The following is a 20775-nucleotide window of genomic DNA, read 5'->3' on the forward strand; positions in this document are numbered from 1 at the left end:
TTGTACGCCGCCCCGAGTCCTTCGGGAGAGGGTGCGGCTAAGAAATAAATATTTATTTATTTATTTTATTATTCTTAAATAAAGCTGGCAATTTTGTATTACAAATGCAATGCTATCCCTATATTTTTAGTCAAGGCAAATAAATATTTTGTGTTAAGAATAAATAAATTTAATATCCCATATTTGCTTCCTTTTCTAATTAGTAATATAATTATTAAAAATATGTCACAGTTTTTCTGATTAAAATGTAATTTACTATTTAATTGTCTAAGAAACGTAACAGGTAGATTAATTAATTCCATGTGGGGTTTACTTAGAACTGACGATTCATAAGAAGCCTTGTTCATTTTTTATTCTAAAATATAATAAGAATTATTTAGTTGGATCTATCAGCCCCTATTTTTTCCCGACTGAAAAGTGATCATAGTACTATGGAGAATTATAATAATAGCTTCATTAATTTAAGTAAAAGTCTGTGTCAGGTCTGCGTTAGCTTAGCAGGATATTAGAGGTAAAGACAAAGAAAATTGTTTTATTCTTCTGACATAATTTAAAAATGAAGTGTGAAGTTCTGTGACCTTGCTATAAAGTTAATAAGGCTCTCAGTTGTAAGTCACACAATTACAGAGATTTTCATACTGTGTTTCATTGATCCCATGAAACACATCAAAAGTAGCAAAGCTAAAACTGTTTACAGAATTTCTTTGCACTTGGATGGCTTTACTGCATAGAAACGGCAGACTATTGGATTTCAATATGTATGTGGGAATGAATATAAGTTAACAGAGAATATATCTAAGTAATGATGCACATTTGCATGAAAACATGGACCTTATTCTATTATGTATACATTTTACTGCACATTTTCAAGGTCAATATGTGTAACTTGGTATAAAAAAAAACACAGTTTTTTGTTTCACAACAGTGAAACAAAGGGTGACTATACTGTTATTAGGCTGCTGGAATACATTAGGCAGATACAGGTTCAGGTCATTAATAAGTTATTGGAAACTAACTTTAATGATTTTGAGGCAGCCCATCTAATATTTCTAGATGTTCACCAAAAGAAGGAACTATAGTTTACACTTTTGCAGATTTTGTTATATTAAAGTAAGGGTTACTGTACATTTTGTAGAAAATATAAGTTGAAAATTGAACTTAAGAAGGAAATATTGTTAAAATAGTAAAATAGATCAAGAATTAGTGAGTACTGAATTAATGTGAATTGAAACAAGAGTAGTGAGAGGAAAGTATGTTGAAGTAGTTGATCACAAAGAGAGAATGAATGAGAATCAGATTAATGCAAAGGTAGTCCTTGTATTATAATAGTTTGTTTAGTGATCATTCAAAATTATAATGGCACTGAACAAAGTTACATTTACGACTGTTACATCACCTCTATAGTCACATGATCAAAATTTGGATGCTGGACCACTGTCTCATATTTATGATAGTTGCAATGTCCTGGGGCCATGTGATCACTTCTTGAGATGTTCTAATGACCAATCAATGGGCAAACCAGATTCAGTTCACAACCATGTTACTATATCAAAAGTGCTTTTCAAAATGTAAAATGTTTCGATTCTCATCCAAGAAAGTTTTTCAGTTGCAAAGCAAAACATTTTCAAGGGAAAAAAATCCAAGAAAGTCCAACAGCTTGTTAAGTTAATAACATGGTTAAACAAGCTTAACAAAGTAATTCACATAACAATAAGAAAAGTTTTAAAATGGGACAAAACTTACTTGACATGAGCTGTCTTGCTTACTGATGGAAATTTTGGGTTCAGTTGTGATCATAATTATTCACACTATTTATATGAATTAAAAACGCATGAAATGATGAAATCTTCAAAAGTAAAGTTGAAAAATTTAAAGAAAAGGCAGCATGGTTTACTATTTCATACTTGTTTTCTGCACTTTGCATAAAATCCCTTATTATAAAAAGTAGTATTATTAGTTTGATATATGTATAGGCATATGTACAGTATATATATGTGTGTGTCTGTGTGAGAGAGAGAATGTGGGGAGAGAGATACGAAATCTATGCTTTGTAACCACATTGCTTGAGAAATATCTGCACATAATTCACAAGGTAGCAATTATCAATATTATGTTCTGTGCAAATGTTGGGTGCAAATTTCTGTGCACTCTCTATGGCTTTATGTGAAATTGCTTATGATATGTAGCTAATATTGATAAAGTAAAACTGAAGAAAAACATAAATGTTTAGTGTAAGAATCTACATAATCAAATGCAGCATACTTTCCCCCCATCACTGTTCTTTTCCCCAATTCCTTGACCTAGCATTTTCCTGCCACATGGATAACATTTTCCCCAAGATACTAATAGGTATCTTACTGTGATTATGAATAGTGGCATTTCTTTTTGAAGATAAAGTATCATGGATCAGAAAGTCTGTTCAGTTAGGCGGGAAGTCTCTTGTAAATTATTATCATTCAGATGCTACACTGCTGTGTAATTGCTGGTTTTATACCAGGTACTAGTTTTATACCAGGTGCTTGAGTTTAAACTCTTGTTAATTTATGTCACTTCAGAATATCACTTTAATATAATCCTATATACAGTATATATCCTTTTGTAGACAAATCAGTCTTTGTTTCCTACTGCATGATAGGATAATACAGATGTAGCCTTTAGAAGCTTCTTGACTTATAAAATACATTCTAGTTTTAAACTGAAATCTAGTTTCAAGTAATTAAGTTACTAGCAAGAAACTGAATCTAGATTATAAATGTCTTAAAACATAAGAGGCATAATTATATCTTATCAGCAGAAGTAAGTAATGTGTCAGAAATAAAGACAATATGATGTTTTTTTGAATTTACTGAAGGTGAAATGCAGCCATGTTTTTACCTTTAGTGAATCATTTTTAGCTGTAGATTTTGGACTACCAAGCAGATATGAACTAAGAGAATTTGATAATGGTGCTAGAATCTATGGAGCTCAGGGAAACATTTTCCTCTTTCTTCTTTTCCCTGAAGTGAACATATTGAGAGAAGTTGCATGAGTTGGGGAGGAAGAGAGCAACAGATAAGAGACACTAAAAAGGTGTGTTTGAGATTTCTGAATATAATTTGTTAAGCCAAATTTAGTTTGCTAAACCATGTTTGAGTTTACTAAGTAAAAGCATCACAATAATAAATGCTGCAGTTTGGAGTAGAATGGCAAAAAATGTGTGTGTGTCTGAAAAGCTCCTGTCCTTTTCCACACTCTTTGAGGAATTTAAAGAACTTAACACGAGCATCAAAAAAGGTTACTTTTGACTTCCCTTTTCTCAGTTTAGATATTAGAAATAAAAAATGTCAATGATGAGCCTATTATTAATCTTTTCACTATCATAATTTTTTTCCCTAAAATCCCATTGCCATTGACAATTTCCTTATCTTTTCATATAATTCATTAGAAAACAGAATGGAGATTATATGATAGTGAAGGAGAAAAGGATTGAGGAGAAAAGAAGAACATTAAAAGAAGTCATACAATCTTATTAATATATATTATATGCCACAATGGAGTCATTCTAGCTAAGTACAAAATTACCTGGTTAATAGATTTATGAGCAATGAGAAAAGGATGTTTTTCCCCCCAAAGAGAAGTACTATTTTTTAAAAATAAAAAAACTCTTTCATTGAAAAATTAACATTCAATATTATCTAAATATTTATTGTATTTCCAATTATGACAACTGGTAATGTTGGAAATAATTAGTTTTCAGGAAAAATTGACTTGCAGTTGGAAAGTCATCAAGTTTGGTTTCTTATATATTAAGATTATGTTACTTTATATTGTATATCTTATCTCATTATAATATGATATTATTTTAACATTTAATTGTGTTACATTACACTATATTACATTACATGTTAGCGGATTCTAAAATATACATTTCTAAGAAAGAAACAAATTTCTTACAGGAGTGTTTTAGTCAAGGCAATTTACATTGCATCATGGATCTGTAAAATTAATATGTTTAACATTTACTGCCTGAAAAATTTAAATTGTAGTAGACATATAGACAATTCTTGAGGAGGAGAAGGGGGGGGGGGGAGTAACAGTAGTTCTTGAATAACTTGGTTGGATTGAGTTATCATTTAAAATAAAGAGTATAAGACATTGAAAGAAGCACATTTAATTTTTTTCTCTAACATGTTCTGGATATTTTATTTTCTAATAAAATTAATTAACTTATCAGCTGTGAAGCATTTTGCCATTCATGTATTATTTATTCATCAACATTGAGATAGGAATTTGTTTATGTAAAACTTCAACTTTCAGATATTTTCTCAAAATAGTATTGTTCAAATGGAACAAATTTAAAAATCCATAATCTTGAATTAAAAAAGAACAAGGAAATAATCTTCTACAGCTTGTTTTAATTCAGTATAGCCTTTTGTTTCTTTAATATACTATACAACTATACAACTCCACCTCTGACATGTAACCAATGAGTATAATATGTCTCAATAAATGACAAATTAAAGTTTCTTGGCTGCAGTGATAATAAAAAGGTAAATGTTTTCTGTCCAGTTATGTCTGACTCTAGAACATGGTAGGGCATTTTAAAAGCATAAATGGGGTGGCTTCAGTAGTATTTGAACTGCATAGATAGGGTATCACATAGATGAGGACTTTGCTAAATCTCACATTAAGAACTAAGGAACCAATCCTGGTTCTAAAAAAAGTTAATGCTGTGCAGAAAGGCTAAACTAATTAAGTATCTGCCCATTTCCCATCTAAAACAAGTTGTCTCTGGACAAGATAAGTTAAATAAACTGTGTTTACAAGCTGTAAAGTTGGAATATGACAGACTTACATTTGGTACTCTAACTTTAGGAAATTTTCTCTAATGTTTCTTTTAGCTTGAGTGTACTTGAAAAGAATGAGTTGCTTTGGTAGGAAACCATAAAAGGTAAATTTCCCCAGAATTACTTGTTGCTGAGATTTAAAATTGAAATTGATTTGTTAGGGTTTATGGAGGTAAGTGGTATTTGAGCCAATAGGTTTTAACAGTCATGATTATAGCTTTCCCTTTTCAGAATGTAAATCAAATTAGGAAGCTTCTGAAGTAGTGCAACTGGAATTGGATAATTTGCCAAATATTCAAAGCAGAATCACTATCAAATCACTGCATGTGTATATATTTTTTGGCTATATGATGAGTAAAAAGACAAATAAACTCACAGACACTTGTTTTTCTGCTTCAGTATGGCTTGAGATGAAAACTCAGAATGGAGATTAGTCTGTACTCTGTACTAATACATAACTACCATTCTTCAATTATCCCACCCTAGTATCTTATTCTGAATGGAAAATAATGTTGTGAAAGCTGCTTCCCATCTAGTGCTTTCCAGATGTGTTGGACTAGAATCCATCACCTATCAATTTGAGGAAGAGCTACTTTATGGGATTTTCTAAGAAGAAACAGCTGCTCTAGATGTTTGCTTTATTATTCTGACATGTTCTGAGGAAAATCTATTTCTCAAAGAAATTGCTAATTGTAAAGTTTTATGATTTAAGGATTTATTTATTTTTTGCAAATATCTCTCGGTCAAGGATCAAGTGTTTAAAAGTTTGAAGAATTATAACTACATTGTGTGGTCCTTTAAATGCTGCCAAATTCAAGTTTCTATAAATTAAGTATCTGTGCAATCTGTGCAAACAGCATTTGAGAAGATATTTTTAAAAACCATTTTGTCATATGACCTCATTGGTCAATTGATTTTGGATAAAATGCATAACTTAACTAATCATTATGTGTAGAATTTAAATTCTGTTTTGCACATTATGATACAGTACTTATGTGTTCATCAGGTGTATAATAAAAAAAATATTATTTCCATATTTAGAATCAGGGCAATTTTTTTCTAATGATATGCTATCTAATTGCTTAATCAGAAAGGTTATATAGAATAGTTTTAACAGTGGGATTTTTTCTAATTAACATCATAATGCAAAGCTGCACCACAGCCTATTTTATTAGTGAAAACCAAATGGGCTTAATTTTACCCAATGTCAATCACATCACCTAAACCTACAAGAAACTTTTTGTCTTTTGAATGTCAGGTTAATTGAATTAAATATTTCTTTAATATGCATATTCTAATTTTCTAAAGTATTGTTTAGCTACAATAAATTATAATATATTGCATTTCAAAACTGAGAGGATACTAACAAGGTTGAGGATTTATTGTATACTTTACGTAAGAGAATAAGCATTTTTTAAAATGTCAGATTATTGATTCATCTAATTCAGAACTGATTTGTAGCAGTTGTCCAAAAATCTGTTTGAGCATTAAATTTCATTGCCAATAGTTGAATTGGGATCTTTTAAAGGTAAACAAATATCATCCAATTGAGGCAAAGCCCTTTCTATAATTGTTATTACTAGGCTGTATAGTCCAATGGACTGTAAACTGTGCATATCTAGTCATGATGTGTTAACAGGCAGAATATGTGCTTGACAAATGGGGATATATTTGAGGGTAAATTGAGGGTAAATACACATATACACACAATAAATTATCTATGATATGTATAATTTGTATAAAGTTCAATATAAATAATCTTTATAAAATGCACAAACATTATATACAGTGCAATGTAGGATTATAAGAGGAAAATTAGGCTGTCAAGAATTATATGGAAATAGTAGACATTGTAGAGTGAGCCAATGGGATATGTGATTGGTTAGAAGATGTGAACCACTTCACTAAGAAGTCATAAACATTAGAAAGTGTTAAGTAGTTTAAAACTACTTCTGTCTGAACACTTTGGGGTTCACTTACTAAATATTGTATAATGTTGCAATCTTTTTCTAAATATTTTTATATAACTTTTGTACTTTTGAACACATTCATAGCTGGTTTCGGCATATTTAATTGCCACAAATTATTCTGATCTTGAAAGCATATGTAAAGACTTTCTTTGAAGAGTGCAGTTTTGTACTGAATAAATAACACTGGATTCTTAGGAACAGGCATATTAAAAAGTTAGGACTCTTTATTACCTCTTTAACCGATATTAAATAAAGAAAACTATGTACATTAACCTAACAATGGTTAGGCTGGTATAAATATATTTGAGTTGAAAATATCAGAAATAAAAAAGATCATCATTGGGATTAAATTTTCCATATCACACAACCTCTAGAAATACTTATATTTCCGTTTTATCTCAAAAGGCCTTGAAAATGTCATTATCTACAGGAAAAATATTCAGTTAAGTGCCCCTCCTTTTTTAAAAAGGACAATAAAGTTACAAACATAGAAAAAATTCTAGTGAAGTAGAAATATCACAAAGAAAAATGCCAGCTCTAACGAACGAAGGTTTAGTTGGCCAACTGGTTTAGAGCTATTTGCCATTTAAATGGACTTTTCTAGTTAGCTTTTGATTCCTGGGTACAGCAGCAGAAAAGTTACAAGCCGCTATTATGTTCGGTAACAAAAAAAAATGTTTCCCATGCTTTTAAATGAATGTGTAAGTGGAGAATATACCACTTCATTTGAAGGATCTGATCTTCGGGGAAGTAAAGTAGGTCATTCGTAAAAATGATTGAATTTCCCTTATAATTATTAATGGAATTCTGTTTCTATTCATATACAGCTTTTTGGAATCTCTTGAGAATGCTTTGGTAGCATAAAGCTCAACTGAGAATGGGCTAAAAACTCTTGTGAATATTTTAACTAAAGATGAACCAGGTTTGGGTCAATTACTTGTGGGCCACAAGGTGGGGGAAGAGGGCTCATTTTGCAATAACAGAAGGAATTTTATAGAACTATTGCATTAGAGTAAAGATGTACTATGATGCATGCCTTTACCAAGGCCAGTGATTACACTATTAACACATGAAATACTCTTAACTTTACAAGTCAGTATAAAACATGAAGTACCTCTAATACATCTATTTGTGATTAATGATATTTTTTATGTGCATAGATTGTAATAACACATGTATGTAGGAACGAAGAATTGGTCATGAACTGGATTTGTATAAATTTCTTTCTATTCAATAATCAGTTCATTAAAACCTAAACTGCATTTTAAAGTTCAGCAGTAAATGGAGGACAAATGCCAAATAATAAGGTTTCAACTGGTCACTGACTTATTATATAAAAGTCTATTTGACTTTTATATAATATGTTTTTATTAGGTTTTATAAGAAACTAAATTGTTTATAACTTTTAAAACATTTCAATATCTGATTGAATTATATTACATAATTTAAATTTCTAATCAATATCTCGTTACAACCAATCCTTTGGAAATCTAGAAGTGGATTTTTTTCTTTTTTAAAAATTTGCCATAACAAACAATAAATTACAACATTTGCTTAGGGAATTACATTTCACTCAACCTCTCTTATGGTGATACACCCTGCAACTGCATTTTGGACAGTGTAAGAAATAAAGTTAGATGGTATAATACATAAAACATAAAATAGTAAGCTTGAAAAACCTTACTTTGGCTAATCAGCAATTGCCGAAAGGCCTAAAACATTTAATCTATTTTTGCTACAAAACACTTTTTTATACATGGGGTGGGGTATATATCTCCTGATAGTCACATTTAATTTTTTGAAAACTATGAGTTCATCCATTTCAGAATGAGTGTCAGATGTTATGATTATTTATGATAGAAGTCAGGATGCTAACTTGTTTAATGATCAGCTGTTGATGTTTCTTTTTTTTCTTTTTTCCTCTTTCATATTTCAGAATGAAGAATAAATTTTGGTATTTTGAATTTGGCACTTCTGAAACTTTCTCTGCTACCTGCAAGAAGCTGCATGAATCTCTGGACATAGAAGTAAGAAAATAATTGCTTTGTATAGTTCTGGATAATGTAGAAGTATATATTAATCCAAACCAATATGATAGATCAATTCAAACTGGGGGGGGGGGAGGAATTACAAATATAGAAATAAAAATAGAAATGAATGCCAGGTTCAAGACACTCAGCTAGGCAGTGAAATGCATTTAGTTTCAATGACTATTCCACTAAATCCAATTCTTTGTTGAGTCCTCAATATTGGAACAAAATTCATTTTAATGATTGCAAAGTCATATTTTTAAAACAGATCCATCTTATTCATCTCTTTATTGATCCTATTTGTCTATTTTTATTTATTTATTTATTTAAAATATTTTACATTATGTGAATCGTGCAGTCCAATCCTAGACTATATACATAAATTTAAAAAATACGTATAAATTCAATGAAGTAATACAATTAAAAACAATTACGTTATCTATATTTATAAAAGTGAAATACCATTCATGCAGCATCACAAAGTCTCCAGAACCGTAAAGCCTTCAAAGTTGAAATTTGGCACGTATGTTTCTCTTGGCTTCCATGTGCTGGCTTAGAAAGGATTTTTCAAAATGACCATCAGATCATTAGTATTTCTTATATTATTATTAACACACTCTGATGCTAAGGAGTTAGAAATTATATTCCCCCTCCCCACCTGAAAAGAATTCTGTTCCAACGGCCACTTGGGCGTGGGCATGACCAGCACATGACTCATGTGGCCTGCGGGTTGGGAGACATTCTTCTCCCCTTCCCCATCTGAAAAATGTTCTGAAGTTAAGGAGTTAGACTGAGGGAGAGAAGGGGATAAGATAGGAGAGACCTCTGTGGGGCAAGCCTGACGGAGAGAAGGAGATAGAGAGAATCAACGGGGCTAGCCTGAGGGAGAGAAGTGGATAAGATAGGAGAGGCCTCTGTGGGGCAAGTCTGAGGGAGGGAGAGAAGGGGAGGGGAGAGGAGAAGCTTTTGTGGGGCAACCCTGAAGAAGAGAAGGGGAGAGGAGAAGCCAGTCGTAATGACTCATTAATTTTCAAGTTGTAAGTGTTGATTTATCCAGCCTGATCACATAGTTTCATAGTGGAGCACAGGTATCCAGCTACTAAAATAATATAATTATGCCCATGGTTATTATAAAATCTAAAATGTTATATTACATATCAACTAATCATTAACAAAGTTAGAAACTATATTATCTCTGGGGTGAGTGTCTCTAAATAATAGCTGATTGATATCAAGTGGATGTCCACAGAATGTGAGACAAATAGACACATGGATCTCTATGGAGAAGGCAATCACATAGGTATGATCACAATTGTTCAGGATTTTATAAATATGAAATCCCAATTAAAATCTGTAATTAATCAGTTTCTTTTTTAAAAAATCAAACATAAAAAATGATATTTACAAGGGGTGCCATTCAGCAAAATATATACACATAGGTACATCTTGATATAAATATTTAATGAGATTGAATATTCAATTGAATATTTTAAGATATTTTTATACCATCCACCATCAGATTTTGATAAAATTTATATGAATTTTGATTATATGATTAACATTTTTTTTGATTCTTATTATTTTATGCTTAAGGATAAACTGGCCCTCTGCACATACAAAATTACTATAAAAATATTTAAAAAATATAACCCAGACCAATTCCTTCATTTTGACTATTTTTCATACAGATATTTGCTAGAAAAAATAATGTTCTTGCTGATTTCTAGACCTATCATATTTTTCGGAGTATAAGACTCCTCAAAAAAGAGGCTGAAAATCTGGGTGCGTCTTATACATTGAATACAACATTTTTGCCTCCCGAAGCCCCACCCTCTTCACCAAGATGGTCATGCATAGCCTTCTGGAGGCTTTCAGGGTGCTCCTGGGGGCTGGGGAGGGCAGAAATGAGCAAAACCCCCCATTTTTTGCTCCCCCAGCAGCACTCTATAAGCCTCCATAAGGCTATGCATGCAATTTTTTTGATGAAAAACGGGCCATTTTTTGCTAATTTTACCCCCCCTGAACACTCTGCAAGCCCCCCCCCAAGGCTATTCATGCCTTTTTGGGAGAAGAAAATAGGCCCGTTTTCGCGAAAAACGAGCCGTTTTTGGGAGGTTTGCAGAGTGCAAAAACTTTTTTTTTCCTTTTGGAAAGCTCTTTAACTGATTGATGAGAATTACATTGATCAAGTGCTGTTCCAGCAGAAACAAAGTCTTAGGTACTGCAGATTGCCAGCGATTTCCTTTTCCAGCACATGGATAAATATACTTGGAAACATCTACCTATCTATCTACTCTCTCTCCCTATCAACCTACTGTACTTCTCTCTCTCTCTCTCTCTCTCTCTCCCTCTATCTACGTACCTACCTACCTACACACTCTCTCTCCCCCTACCTTTCTACTGTATTTCTCCCTCCCTCTATCTACCTACGTACCTACCTACTCTCTCTCTTTCCCCCTACCTATCTACTGTATTTCTCTCCCTCTCTCTCTATCCCTCTACCTACCTACACGCTCTCTCTCTCTTCCTACCTATTGCATTTCTGTATTTCTCTCTCTTTCTCTCTATCTACATCTACCTACCTACCTACCTACCTACCTACCTACCTACCTACCCTCTCTCTCTCTCTCCCTACCTACCTACTGTATTTCTCTCTTTCTCTCCCTCTCTCTCTCTCTCTCTCTATGTACCTATCTATTTTTTAAAAAATTTGCCTCTTCAAAACTTGGTGCATCTTATACTCCTGTGCGTCTTATACTCCGAAAAATGCGGTTACTTATTTAAAATATTCTTCACCCAATAACCTCTAGAAACTTTAATTGTAAATGTCCCAAAATTTCCATCTAGGAATTTTAAAGATAGTAAAGTTGATTTCCTGCCTTTTGGGGGGGGGGATTGTTTAGTATGCATTTTATTATGTAATTAAAATGTTATATTTTATGATAGCTCACTGTTAGAAAATTTAAAAAACCTATGTTAATGTTACCCTTTTCTGTGGAGGCCATAAGTCAGTGTTAAGACACAATGCAATGGAGGGCTGAGTAGAGACTAACAATGTAATATGAAATCCAATAAATGAACAAAAAACAAATAAAGAATTAAATAGACACTACTACTGAAGGGGACACATTGCACTTGAATATTTATAAAAATACAATAATCATTAAAACATCCACAGTAAGCAATAGAAATAAAATGAAAAATCCCTAAAACATAAAATAAATCAAAATCCCAACATCATTTAAAATACTTTTTCAAAAGTTAGCTAAAGTAGGAACTAACCTCATTTCTAGTACTGGGCCAGCACTGTCACTAAAATTGTGTTGAAAATTCATTCTCATTACATATTTATAGCAATAAGTAGGTATGTGTATACACACACGTTCATATTGAACAAAAAGCTGACACTTAGGTTTTAATAAAACTCATTCCTAATGGCAGCAAACTCCATATCAACCCAAGTAATTTACTGTACTGTATCATAACTCATTGATTATTTAGGATTGAAACTACAGAGGTACTATATAATGCATATCTTATATATCATGTATTAAGAAATGAAGTCCAGGAATGAGAGGCAATTTCTGTTAGAGTTGGGATTAATAAGGAGAGCTATTTTTTGAATTTTCTAAAATGGCTAAATTTAAGTAATTTAAAATTATTTCAAATTATGGGACTTTTTGAGAAAAAAAATACACATTCAAGAAGTTATCTGAAAGCAGTGGAGAAATACAAAGATATTCCATGGAGAACTAACCTGAGTTGCCAGAGCTTGTAGTTTCTCTGACAGAAATAGAATAAAATTTGTATTTCTTTACCATTTTCGTTATCACCTTTTTGGGGGGAACTGACAAGGAAGAAGTTAACATAAATATATCTGGAACATTATTTCAAAGATTCAATAAAATAGAACTGAAGCTTAACTTAATATGTAACTTTCTCAAGAATCAGGGCAAATTCAAACCTAATTTTAAACAAATTGCCATAAAGAGTGATGCACTTTAATTTGGAAGACTTATTCATTTTTCCCTACCAGAATCGTGTAAAGCTCCATTTTTAAAAATCAGATGAATTTGAGAACTAAGTGCTGTTTTGAAAAAAAAATTACAAAAATGATATTGCACATGTTAAAGGCAAATTATAAGGAAGCAGCTTATGAACAAGGGCTTCTTTTGTTGAATTGCTCCTTAAATAATCTAATGTTTATTATGTGACAAAACTCAAAACTTACTTCACTTCAGTGTCATCCTGCAGGTTTTCCTTACAAAAAGTATGGACAATATGTGATTGAGAAATTCTTCTTTACTAATTCTGAAAGTAACTCATCACAGCATGATTCTGAGGCCTAGTGAAATAATTGTCTTAGTGTACTGCCTGCTGTGTTCGATATTGAGTGAAAATGCTCCCTGCACCTTCTTATATCACAATTCTCCCTTTATTTAAATAATTTTAGTCAGATGGAGGGGGGGCACAAGACCTTTATAAATTAACAGCAGGGAAATACCAAAGGTGTCAGATTGCATATTTATCATCTTTTTCGTGTAATACTTAAATATGTATTAAGAAGTGACTGACATAAATTAGGCAGATTTCTGAAGCCACAGGCTGTGGCTTGTAGAGGACCCCCTTCGGCTTGACATTTCATCCTTGTCAAAGATCAAATTATTTTAATTTAGGCTGCAAATTATAAGGAATGAAGACTTCTTTGTGGGAATTCCCTGTGGTAATCTGACTTTTGTTGTTACTGCTGCTTGTCAGTGTGCAAAAGATATAATATGCATGCAAATAAGGTTAAAAAATATGTACTCTCTAATTATCCAGCCAGTACATTCCACTTGAAGACAGTGGGAGGCCTGACACACAGTATGTGTTTGATTCATTGAGGCCTGCAGGGTATTTACACAAGATTACTTTTAATTATGAAATTAATATCTGTTTATCAAGAATGTATAGCAGTAAGTGAGTATACACATGAGTAGAATTTTTAGTAAAAATAAATCCTCTTAATACTTAACACCTATATGACATGTAAAAGTTTGATTCTAATAAAAAAAAAACTGTTACTAAGCATATACACATACACACATGTGCCTCCACTAAAAAAACTTCACACACTTTGTTATCAGTACAGCACCATGTAGTTCCTGCTTCTGTTACTGCGGGTGTTAGGAATAAATGGTAAATACTCTATTTAGATTGGAACTTTTTGTGCAGATTTAAACTTTGATTATTAAAAGTAGGTTAAAATGATTAGCTGTTATTATAATGTTGAAATAGTAGAATTATTAAATGTTAAAGAAACTTGTAGTCTTACAGAGACTGTGGGATAACAGTCCTATCATCTCTAATTGGCAAGACTAATAACATTATGATCAGCGTTTCTTATCAGTACTGAAAAGAATCCAGCCTCTCGGAATTATTTTTCCTGCTGTAGGAGATAAAGTCAAGCAGCATCTGGAAAGCACCCAACTAGTCTGTATTACCTCCAAGATATTAATATTCTGAGTGCCAGCTGTTAATGCTTACTAAAAGACTATTCCAGGTTCACCTATTGTATGCAATAAGTTTATATTTTGTTCCTGCACTTCATATATATTATATGAATATTTATGTACCTGGATAAAAATCATAATAATATATTAATGTCTATTTTTATTATTATTTTACATCACCCAAAGTCACATACAATACATGAGATAATTAGCTATATAAAGGGGATGAATGAATGAATGAATGAATGAATAATGAATAAATGGTATCCTAGATCAATGTTACCCAAAACAAGTAGAAAAGAAATAAGTACAATGGAAAGCAGCCTTCCCATAGCTGGTTGGAATTAAGGTCTGACATATTAAACTCACTAAATTGCAGAAAGGTAGTGTAGGAAATTAAAATAACTGTGACCACAAAAGTACTGTTTTAGGTACTTTCCGGCTGAAAGGGTTAGCCGGTGACATCTGCTGCCCAAAGGATACCATGGTGGCTCCTTTCATGACCCTGTCAAGGAACTGGAGCAAATGATAGGAACTCATCCCACCATGCAGCAGCATTCAGGCTTCAAACATGGCTTTTTTAATATCCAATCCAATGTCCTAACCATGAGCTACTGAGCTGCTGGGACAGGTCCATTAAAAGGAAAGTAATCTGGCTGCCTGCCATTTAGAGCTGTAAAGGTTACAACCAAAAACTTGAATTGGACTGGAAATATGCCCAAGATGCCCAGGCAGCTGCATTTTGTACCAGATGAAGTTTCTGCAATCCCATGAAGAGAGAATTGCAAAAGTCCAAACTGGAGATGGCCAGGTCATGAGTGACCAAGCAGAGAGCCTCCCTATCCAGTATTAACTCCAGGATTCTGGAAGCTCGGCTAGTTTGCCAAATAATCTGATATAGAAAATTAATACAGGAAATATATGTTTAGTAATGTAATTTAAATAACAAAGATGCTGATATCCTCTAATCCCTAATTGATTTCTTCCTCTTTTTTATTTTATCTTATCTTGATCATCTCTGTCTCTTTTTCTTTGGCAGTGTGATGGAATTCAGATAGATCTGAATAATATTTCTCTGGAAGGAATTGCTATTTTGAACATTCCAAGCATGCATGGAGGATCAAATCTTTGGGGTGAGACCAAAAAAAGGCGAAGCCATCGCCGATTTGAAAAAAATAGGCCAGATAAAAGGATCACTGTTACAGATGCTAAGGAATTGAAGTTTGCATGCCAAGGTGAGTTTCCAATTTTAAATGAATAGTTGATTCTGAGTTCAAACTTTCAGATTTTAAAATAACAGAAAATAATAGATCAAGCATTAAAAATAACAGAAGATTGTTTAACATATGAGGGATTTTCTGATGGAGGGGATTTATAGAAAAGCTCTAACTAGGGCAGGTGAAAAGTTTATGTCTATCAGCTTTTTAAACAGTATGCTTCCTGTCTGGGCTCAGATTTTGTGACTTCTTGACAGTTTCCAAAAATGATTTTTATTTCCAAATTAAATATACTTTCTTGGCTGATATAAAAATACATTTTACTAGAAATGTGTGTACAATTTGTACTATGAGAGGATTTGCTGCATTTGCAAATGACAAGGTTTATTCTACACATTGTCTTGAAAATCACACACACACACACACACACACACAAACACAATACATATATGCATGCATGCAATTGTTTGTTAATCTCTGAATAATTCAATAAATATCTTATCAGTTGCTTTTATTTCCTGAGTGAGACAATATTCACTAGCTTGGACAAAGTCTCCAGAATTGCTAGTTTGTATAAAGGTTTTTTGCATGCAAGTTTCTATTCCTCTTAATATTTTAATTATCTTAATAGGCCTTGGAATTAATTTGCAAACAAGTTATTTCCATCAATGCCAAAATGTCAGTAGAAGCTTAGCCTTGTTATCCAGCTTTTCTTTTAATCCTAATGTAGCTTTGCCAGCTAAATAGATGTTTTGCTTTATAAACAACTATTTAAGTCTTTTTCGTGACCTATCTATGCAGGGGACTTTGTAAAACGAAAAGTCTGGCATTGATTAACAGAGTTGTAGCAATATGAAAGAAAGTTCCCAGGCATTCTAACTAACAGTTACAGGAATTGAAATGTCAGCAGTACAATGTTAGCAAACAGTCTTGTTACTGTAAAGGAAGTGCAAAAGCATTTTGACTAAGATTAACATGTCATGCAAAAATTTATTTTACTGTTGGATGGGCAGTCTGTCCTAGCACCACTGCAGATATGGTAAGGATTAAGATGGTCTGTATAGGCAAATAGAAGGATTGAGTCATGGAAACCAATTTGCAGGAGATCCCAGACAAATGATGCTATAGAATAAAGAAGTAGATTACAGAATAGGCATTTAACTAAGTGTAGGAGCCTGGTGTACATTTATAGATAAAGACACAGACCTGAGCAAATAATAAGAGGAGACAGAAATCCAGCATGTCCAATGGAAATTATGTCAATTCTGGGTGAAGACATTGAATATGTTGCTCTTCTTGTTCCCCAAAGATAAAAGCATATTTATGATAAGTAGATCAGACAAAGATGGTGAGGGAAAAATTTGGGCCGAGACCATGAAAGTAACATATAACAGAAGCATGAAACCAAAGCAAGCAACACAATGCAAAACTGAACTTTTTGTTCAAGGCTATATAGAGGGAAATTGAGTGATTAAAACTTCATCAACTTCAGAAGTGGTACACTTCAGGTCAGAAGTTATAGTATTTCCCCAGTCTTGGATAGAAAACAAAATGTAATTGATATTGTTTTCCATGAGTAAAACTAAGGAGATGACATAGAAGGAATTTTTCTCAATATCCACTCTTTGGCTCTGCAAACTATCTGACTGCTTTTCTTATGACAAGGCCTAGAAACAAAGTACTGCAGGGGGAGAAAAGCAGGAGAAGCCTAACCTAAACTCTTCTATGAAAATCATTAAGATTATCTACATCATTAAGAAAGTTATAGAAAAAAAATCTTCCTCAGTGTTATCATATAATGTCAGGTACTTGTATTTAAGGAAGGAGAACAGAGGGAACATGGTTTTATATTGGTTATTATTTAATCAATTATTATTTTGAAAATATTCAGCCTTTCACCTGATCATATACACACCATTTTTTGCCATCTATCCAGAAAGCATATAGGATGGCAGTGAGTTAGAATATGCTTAATTCTATTTGTTTTTCTATGATTGTCTATATTTATTCCAGTTTTGAGTACTAATTAAATACATATTCTCAGATGGACATAAATAATTCTGTTATCTTTATTTTCTTCATATTCTTCACTAGAAAATATATAACACATTCAAATATAAGAATATAAAAACAATTCTTATCTATTTGAAACATTAGGTTAAAATAGAACAACAGTTGAAAAGTAATAAGTACCGCAAATAAAACTGTAACTCCCTCCTTTCACTTTTTTATTTATTTTGCATTTCTTTAAATTGCAAGCTATAGAAAATGGTATTATCTGACATTCACTGTCCTTCCATGGCTGACCTTATTATATTGCAAACTGAAATAGTTGCTATAGGTAAGTAGCAGCTTTTAAAAGGAACGCCATTTTCATGTCTTCTGTATGTTTTTCTCACCTTCTTCTCTCTGTTTTTAAAATGTTAGCTGCACTTAGAAGACGTCCTGTCGTTTTCATATTATGCATAGTAAGGTCTAAAGCTAGTAATGTAAACATATCACTATTATGTTCTTGGCACATATACCTGCAAATTAAATTATCCATAAGATCAGCTTTACTGTCTCAATGCTTTAACCTGAATTTCTAGAATAAGGACCTAAAGCAGTGTTATCTTTGTGAGCTTAGAGTTGGTAAGAATTTGTTTTCTAAAGAAGCAGTATGCTGCCAAACACTTATTCAGAGACCTCAGAGCAGTTGCCAGTTAGATTGGCTCTAACCACTGCCATACCCTTTTAGTAGAACTACTGACATTCTACTGTTGTCTTCAACCAGATGTCATCCATTATTGAGAACATTCTCTCTGCAGGTGCATTGGATTCACTGCATGCCAAAACAAATTCAGTTAGCAACATAAGATTTTTATTATGCACTTTTTAAAAAGATTGCTAACAGCTAGTCTCACTTTCATTAAAAATCCTACATGTAAAATATAGAACTGAATTAAAAAGTGTTCAAAATGTTTATAACACGTCAGAAAACCTTTTCTTTACCATGATTCCAAATGCAAGTGCTACAGATTTGCTTAATTGATATTGAAAAAAATATGGATAGGTTTTGTGTTATTTTTCAGTATTGAGTTAGATTCTAAGACTGATGGAATGCAGTGTGTGTGTCTGTCTGTGTTTACATGTATAGTATGTGTTTTCTGCAGAATGAGTAACATTTCTATTCTTCATTGGAATAATCTCAATTAAATAAGATCACCTACTTTACTGGAGCAGCAAGATTTTTAGCCTCTACACTGTCTTTTGTCCTGGGTTTTATGTCCATAGGAGAAAACTTTTAGTTTTGGTCATCTTAAATTGTTTATCAGCCATGACATACAGTGTTTTAACAGGGTGTCGATCTTGAATTTTCCAGCTTACTTGGAAAAAATAATGACTGAACTTGTAACTTTCTTTCAAGCAGATGAGCTACTGGGCTTCTCATAAAAGAGAAGCTAAAGTAATCATAGGCTTTTATTTTCTTCCTAGGCTATGTATATTGGACAAGCTGAAATGTGATAGAATGTTAAGCACTATTACATTATATCGGCAATATTATCTGTATAGATAACATTATTTTTATTTGCTTCTAGTTGCTCCTGGATTTGGGAATGAGGCAGTGATAGTAGAACACAGCTATTTAAATGCTTTTTGAATGGACTGTCATAGATATTATAATGTTCGCCTTGTGCCCCTCCCCCAGTCATGTGGGGAAATATTATGTATGTATTATTAGGATGTGTAACAAGAATGAAAACAGGCAAATAAATGTTCTTCTGCCTCATGTGACTGGGTGAAGACGTATTGGGGAAATAAAGTGAAGATGAATCCTTATATCGGAATTAATAGAAAGTAATAAGTATTCCTTATAGGCAAACAAAATTTTTTAAATAGACTATGGAAAATCCTTTAATGAATTATAATGATTTTGCTATTAAGAGGTGAATGTCCCTCTTAATTTCACTTTCAGTTAATTTACATGGATATGCATACATCAAAGAACTTTAATGAAGAATTGGCTAAAATTGACCATGCTTACTTGGATGATAGATGAATTTCACTTATATTAAAATCATTTGAATGTTAATCTTTTTTGATTAAGAGCCATATATTGCATGTTAGTTAAAAAGAGGAAGTAACTGAACTTGAGATCCTTGCATACAAACATACTGAAATACTCTAATGATCCCAACAGTTTGGGGAGTATGTAAGAGGGCTCATAACTAAGAGGTTCCCAGCATTAAAAAAACAAGGATACTGTGAACCGACTGTATAGATACTGTCTATACAGACCTGAGAGTTATTCTTGTTGCTGACTCTTGAAGTCCTGCATATAAATTTCATATTAAGCCAATAAGGATGTTTGTAGGTTAGCCAGATTTCCTTACATCTGTTCTCTAAAAATTTGTCTATTCTAGAATATTTGCTCTATATTTTTGAATATTTGGCATCCCTTTTGAAACAAATTCATACATATACCAACACATACATTTTAATAATATCATATTATTACATATGGCTGGAAATTATTAGAAATTATCACTACATCTTTAATGTTTTTGTGAATTCAAGAAATAACAAAGAGAATAAAAAGTCTGTGACTATGTGTACAGAGAAATCAGAAGCTAAATGGGATATTAAGAAATTCCATTAGATATTATAGTTGGAGCTAACAATAATTGTAAATAATTGTAGTCAGCAGTTTAAAAATATGGTCACTTTGAAAAAATAAAACCTCAGTATGTTATTCTGAAGTAGTCATACTTTTCAAGGAAAAAGAGCTATCTTCAGTAATAAATGTTATTCCCATTAGAGAGCCAAAATTACTTTAAATAAAGATACTGATTAAACCTGAGTTCTGAAGTTAAGAAGTTCTGTTTGATTGATCTACAAATTCAGCCAATTAAAACTTAACATCCCACCTGCTAAAACTTAGCATTATAAAGGTACAGTAAGAAATATCTTACTGCATATATTAATTTATTTATACGTTACTTTTCTGCTTTGTAGGATTTGATATTTACAGGTTATTATTTATAAGAGTTTTAACAATTGTGGTAAGATGAGCAGCCAATAAATTTTACAAATAAACAAGTATAATTTTAACAACAACAAAAGATGTAACAATGTTAACAACAAAACAGAGGAAATTACCCAGTCTTTTAACACTTCAAGAAATACTTTTTAATAAACAATGGATACATAAACTTGGTGAATTCTTAGTATTCAAGCAAATATAAGTTCCAGCATTTTAT

General features: G+C 32.2%; 1 protein-coding gene across 4 annotated transcripts in view; it reads left to right on the plus strand.

Moving 5' to 3' along the window:
* DGKB (diacylglycerol kinase beta) overlaps window positions 1-20775 on the plus strand; it is a gene marked incomplete at its 5' end in the record, with an annotated part of 287887 nt that overhangs the window by 194903 nt on the left and 72209 nt on the right. For all 4 annotated transcript variants that reach the window (XM_081971452.1, XM_081971451.1, XM_081971454.1 and 1 more), the window contains 2 exons: window positions 8733-8823; window positions 15358-15553. In XM_081971452.1, the coding sequence (XP_081827578.1) occupies window positions 8733-8823; window positions 15358-15553 (287 nt within the window). The remainder of the gene's footprint in view (window positions 1-8732; window positions 8824-15357; window positions 15554-20775) is intronic.

This window comes from Natrix helvetica, assembly GCF_964273705.1.
Source record: "Natrix helvetica genome assembly, chromosome: Z".
In the NCBI taxonomy this organism is placed as follows: domain Eukaryota; kingdom Metazoa; phylum Chordata; class Lepidosauria; order Squamata; family Natricidae; genus Natrix; species Natrix helvetica.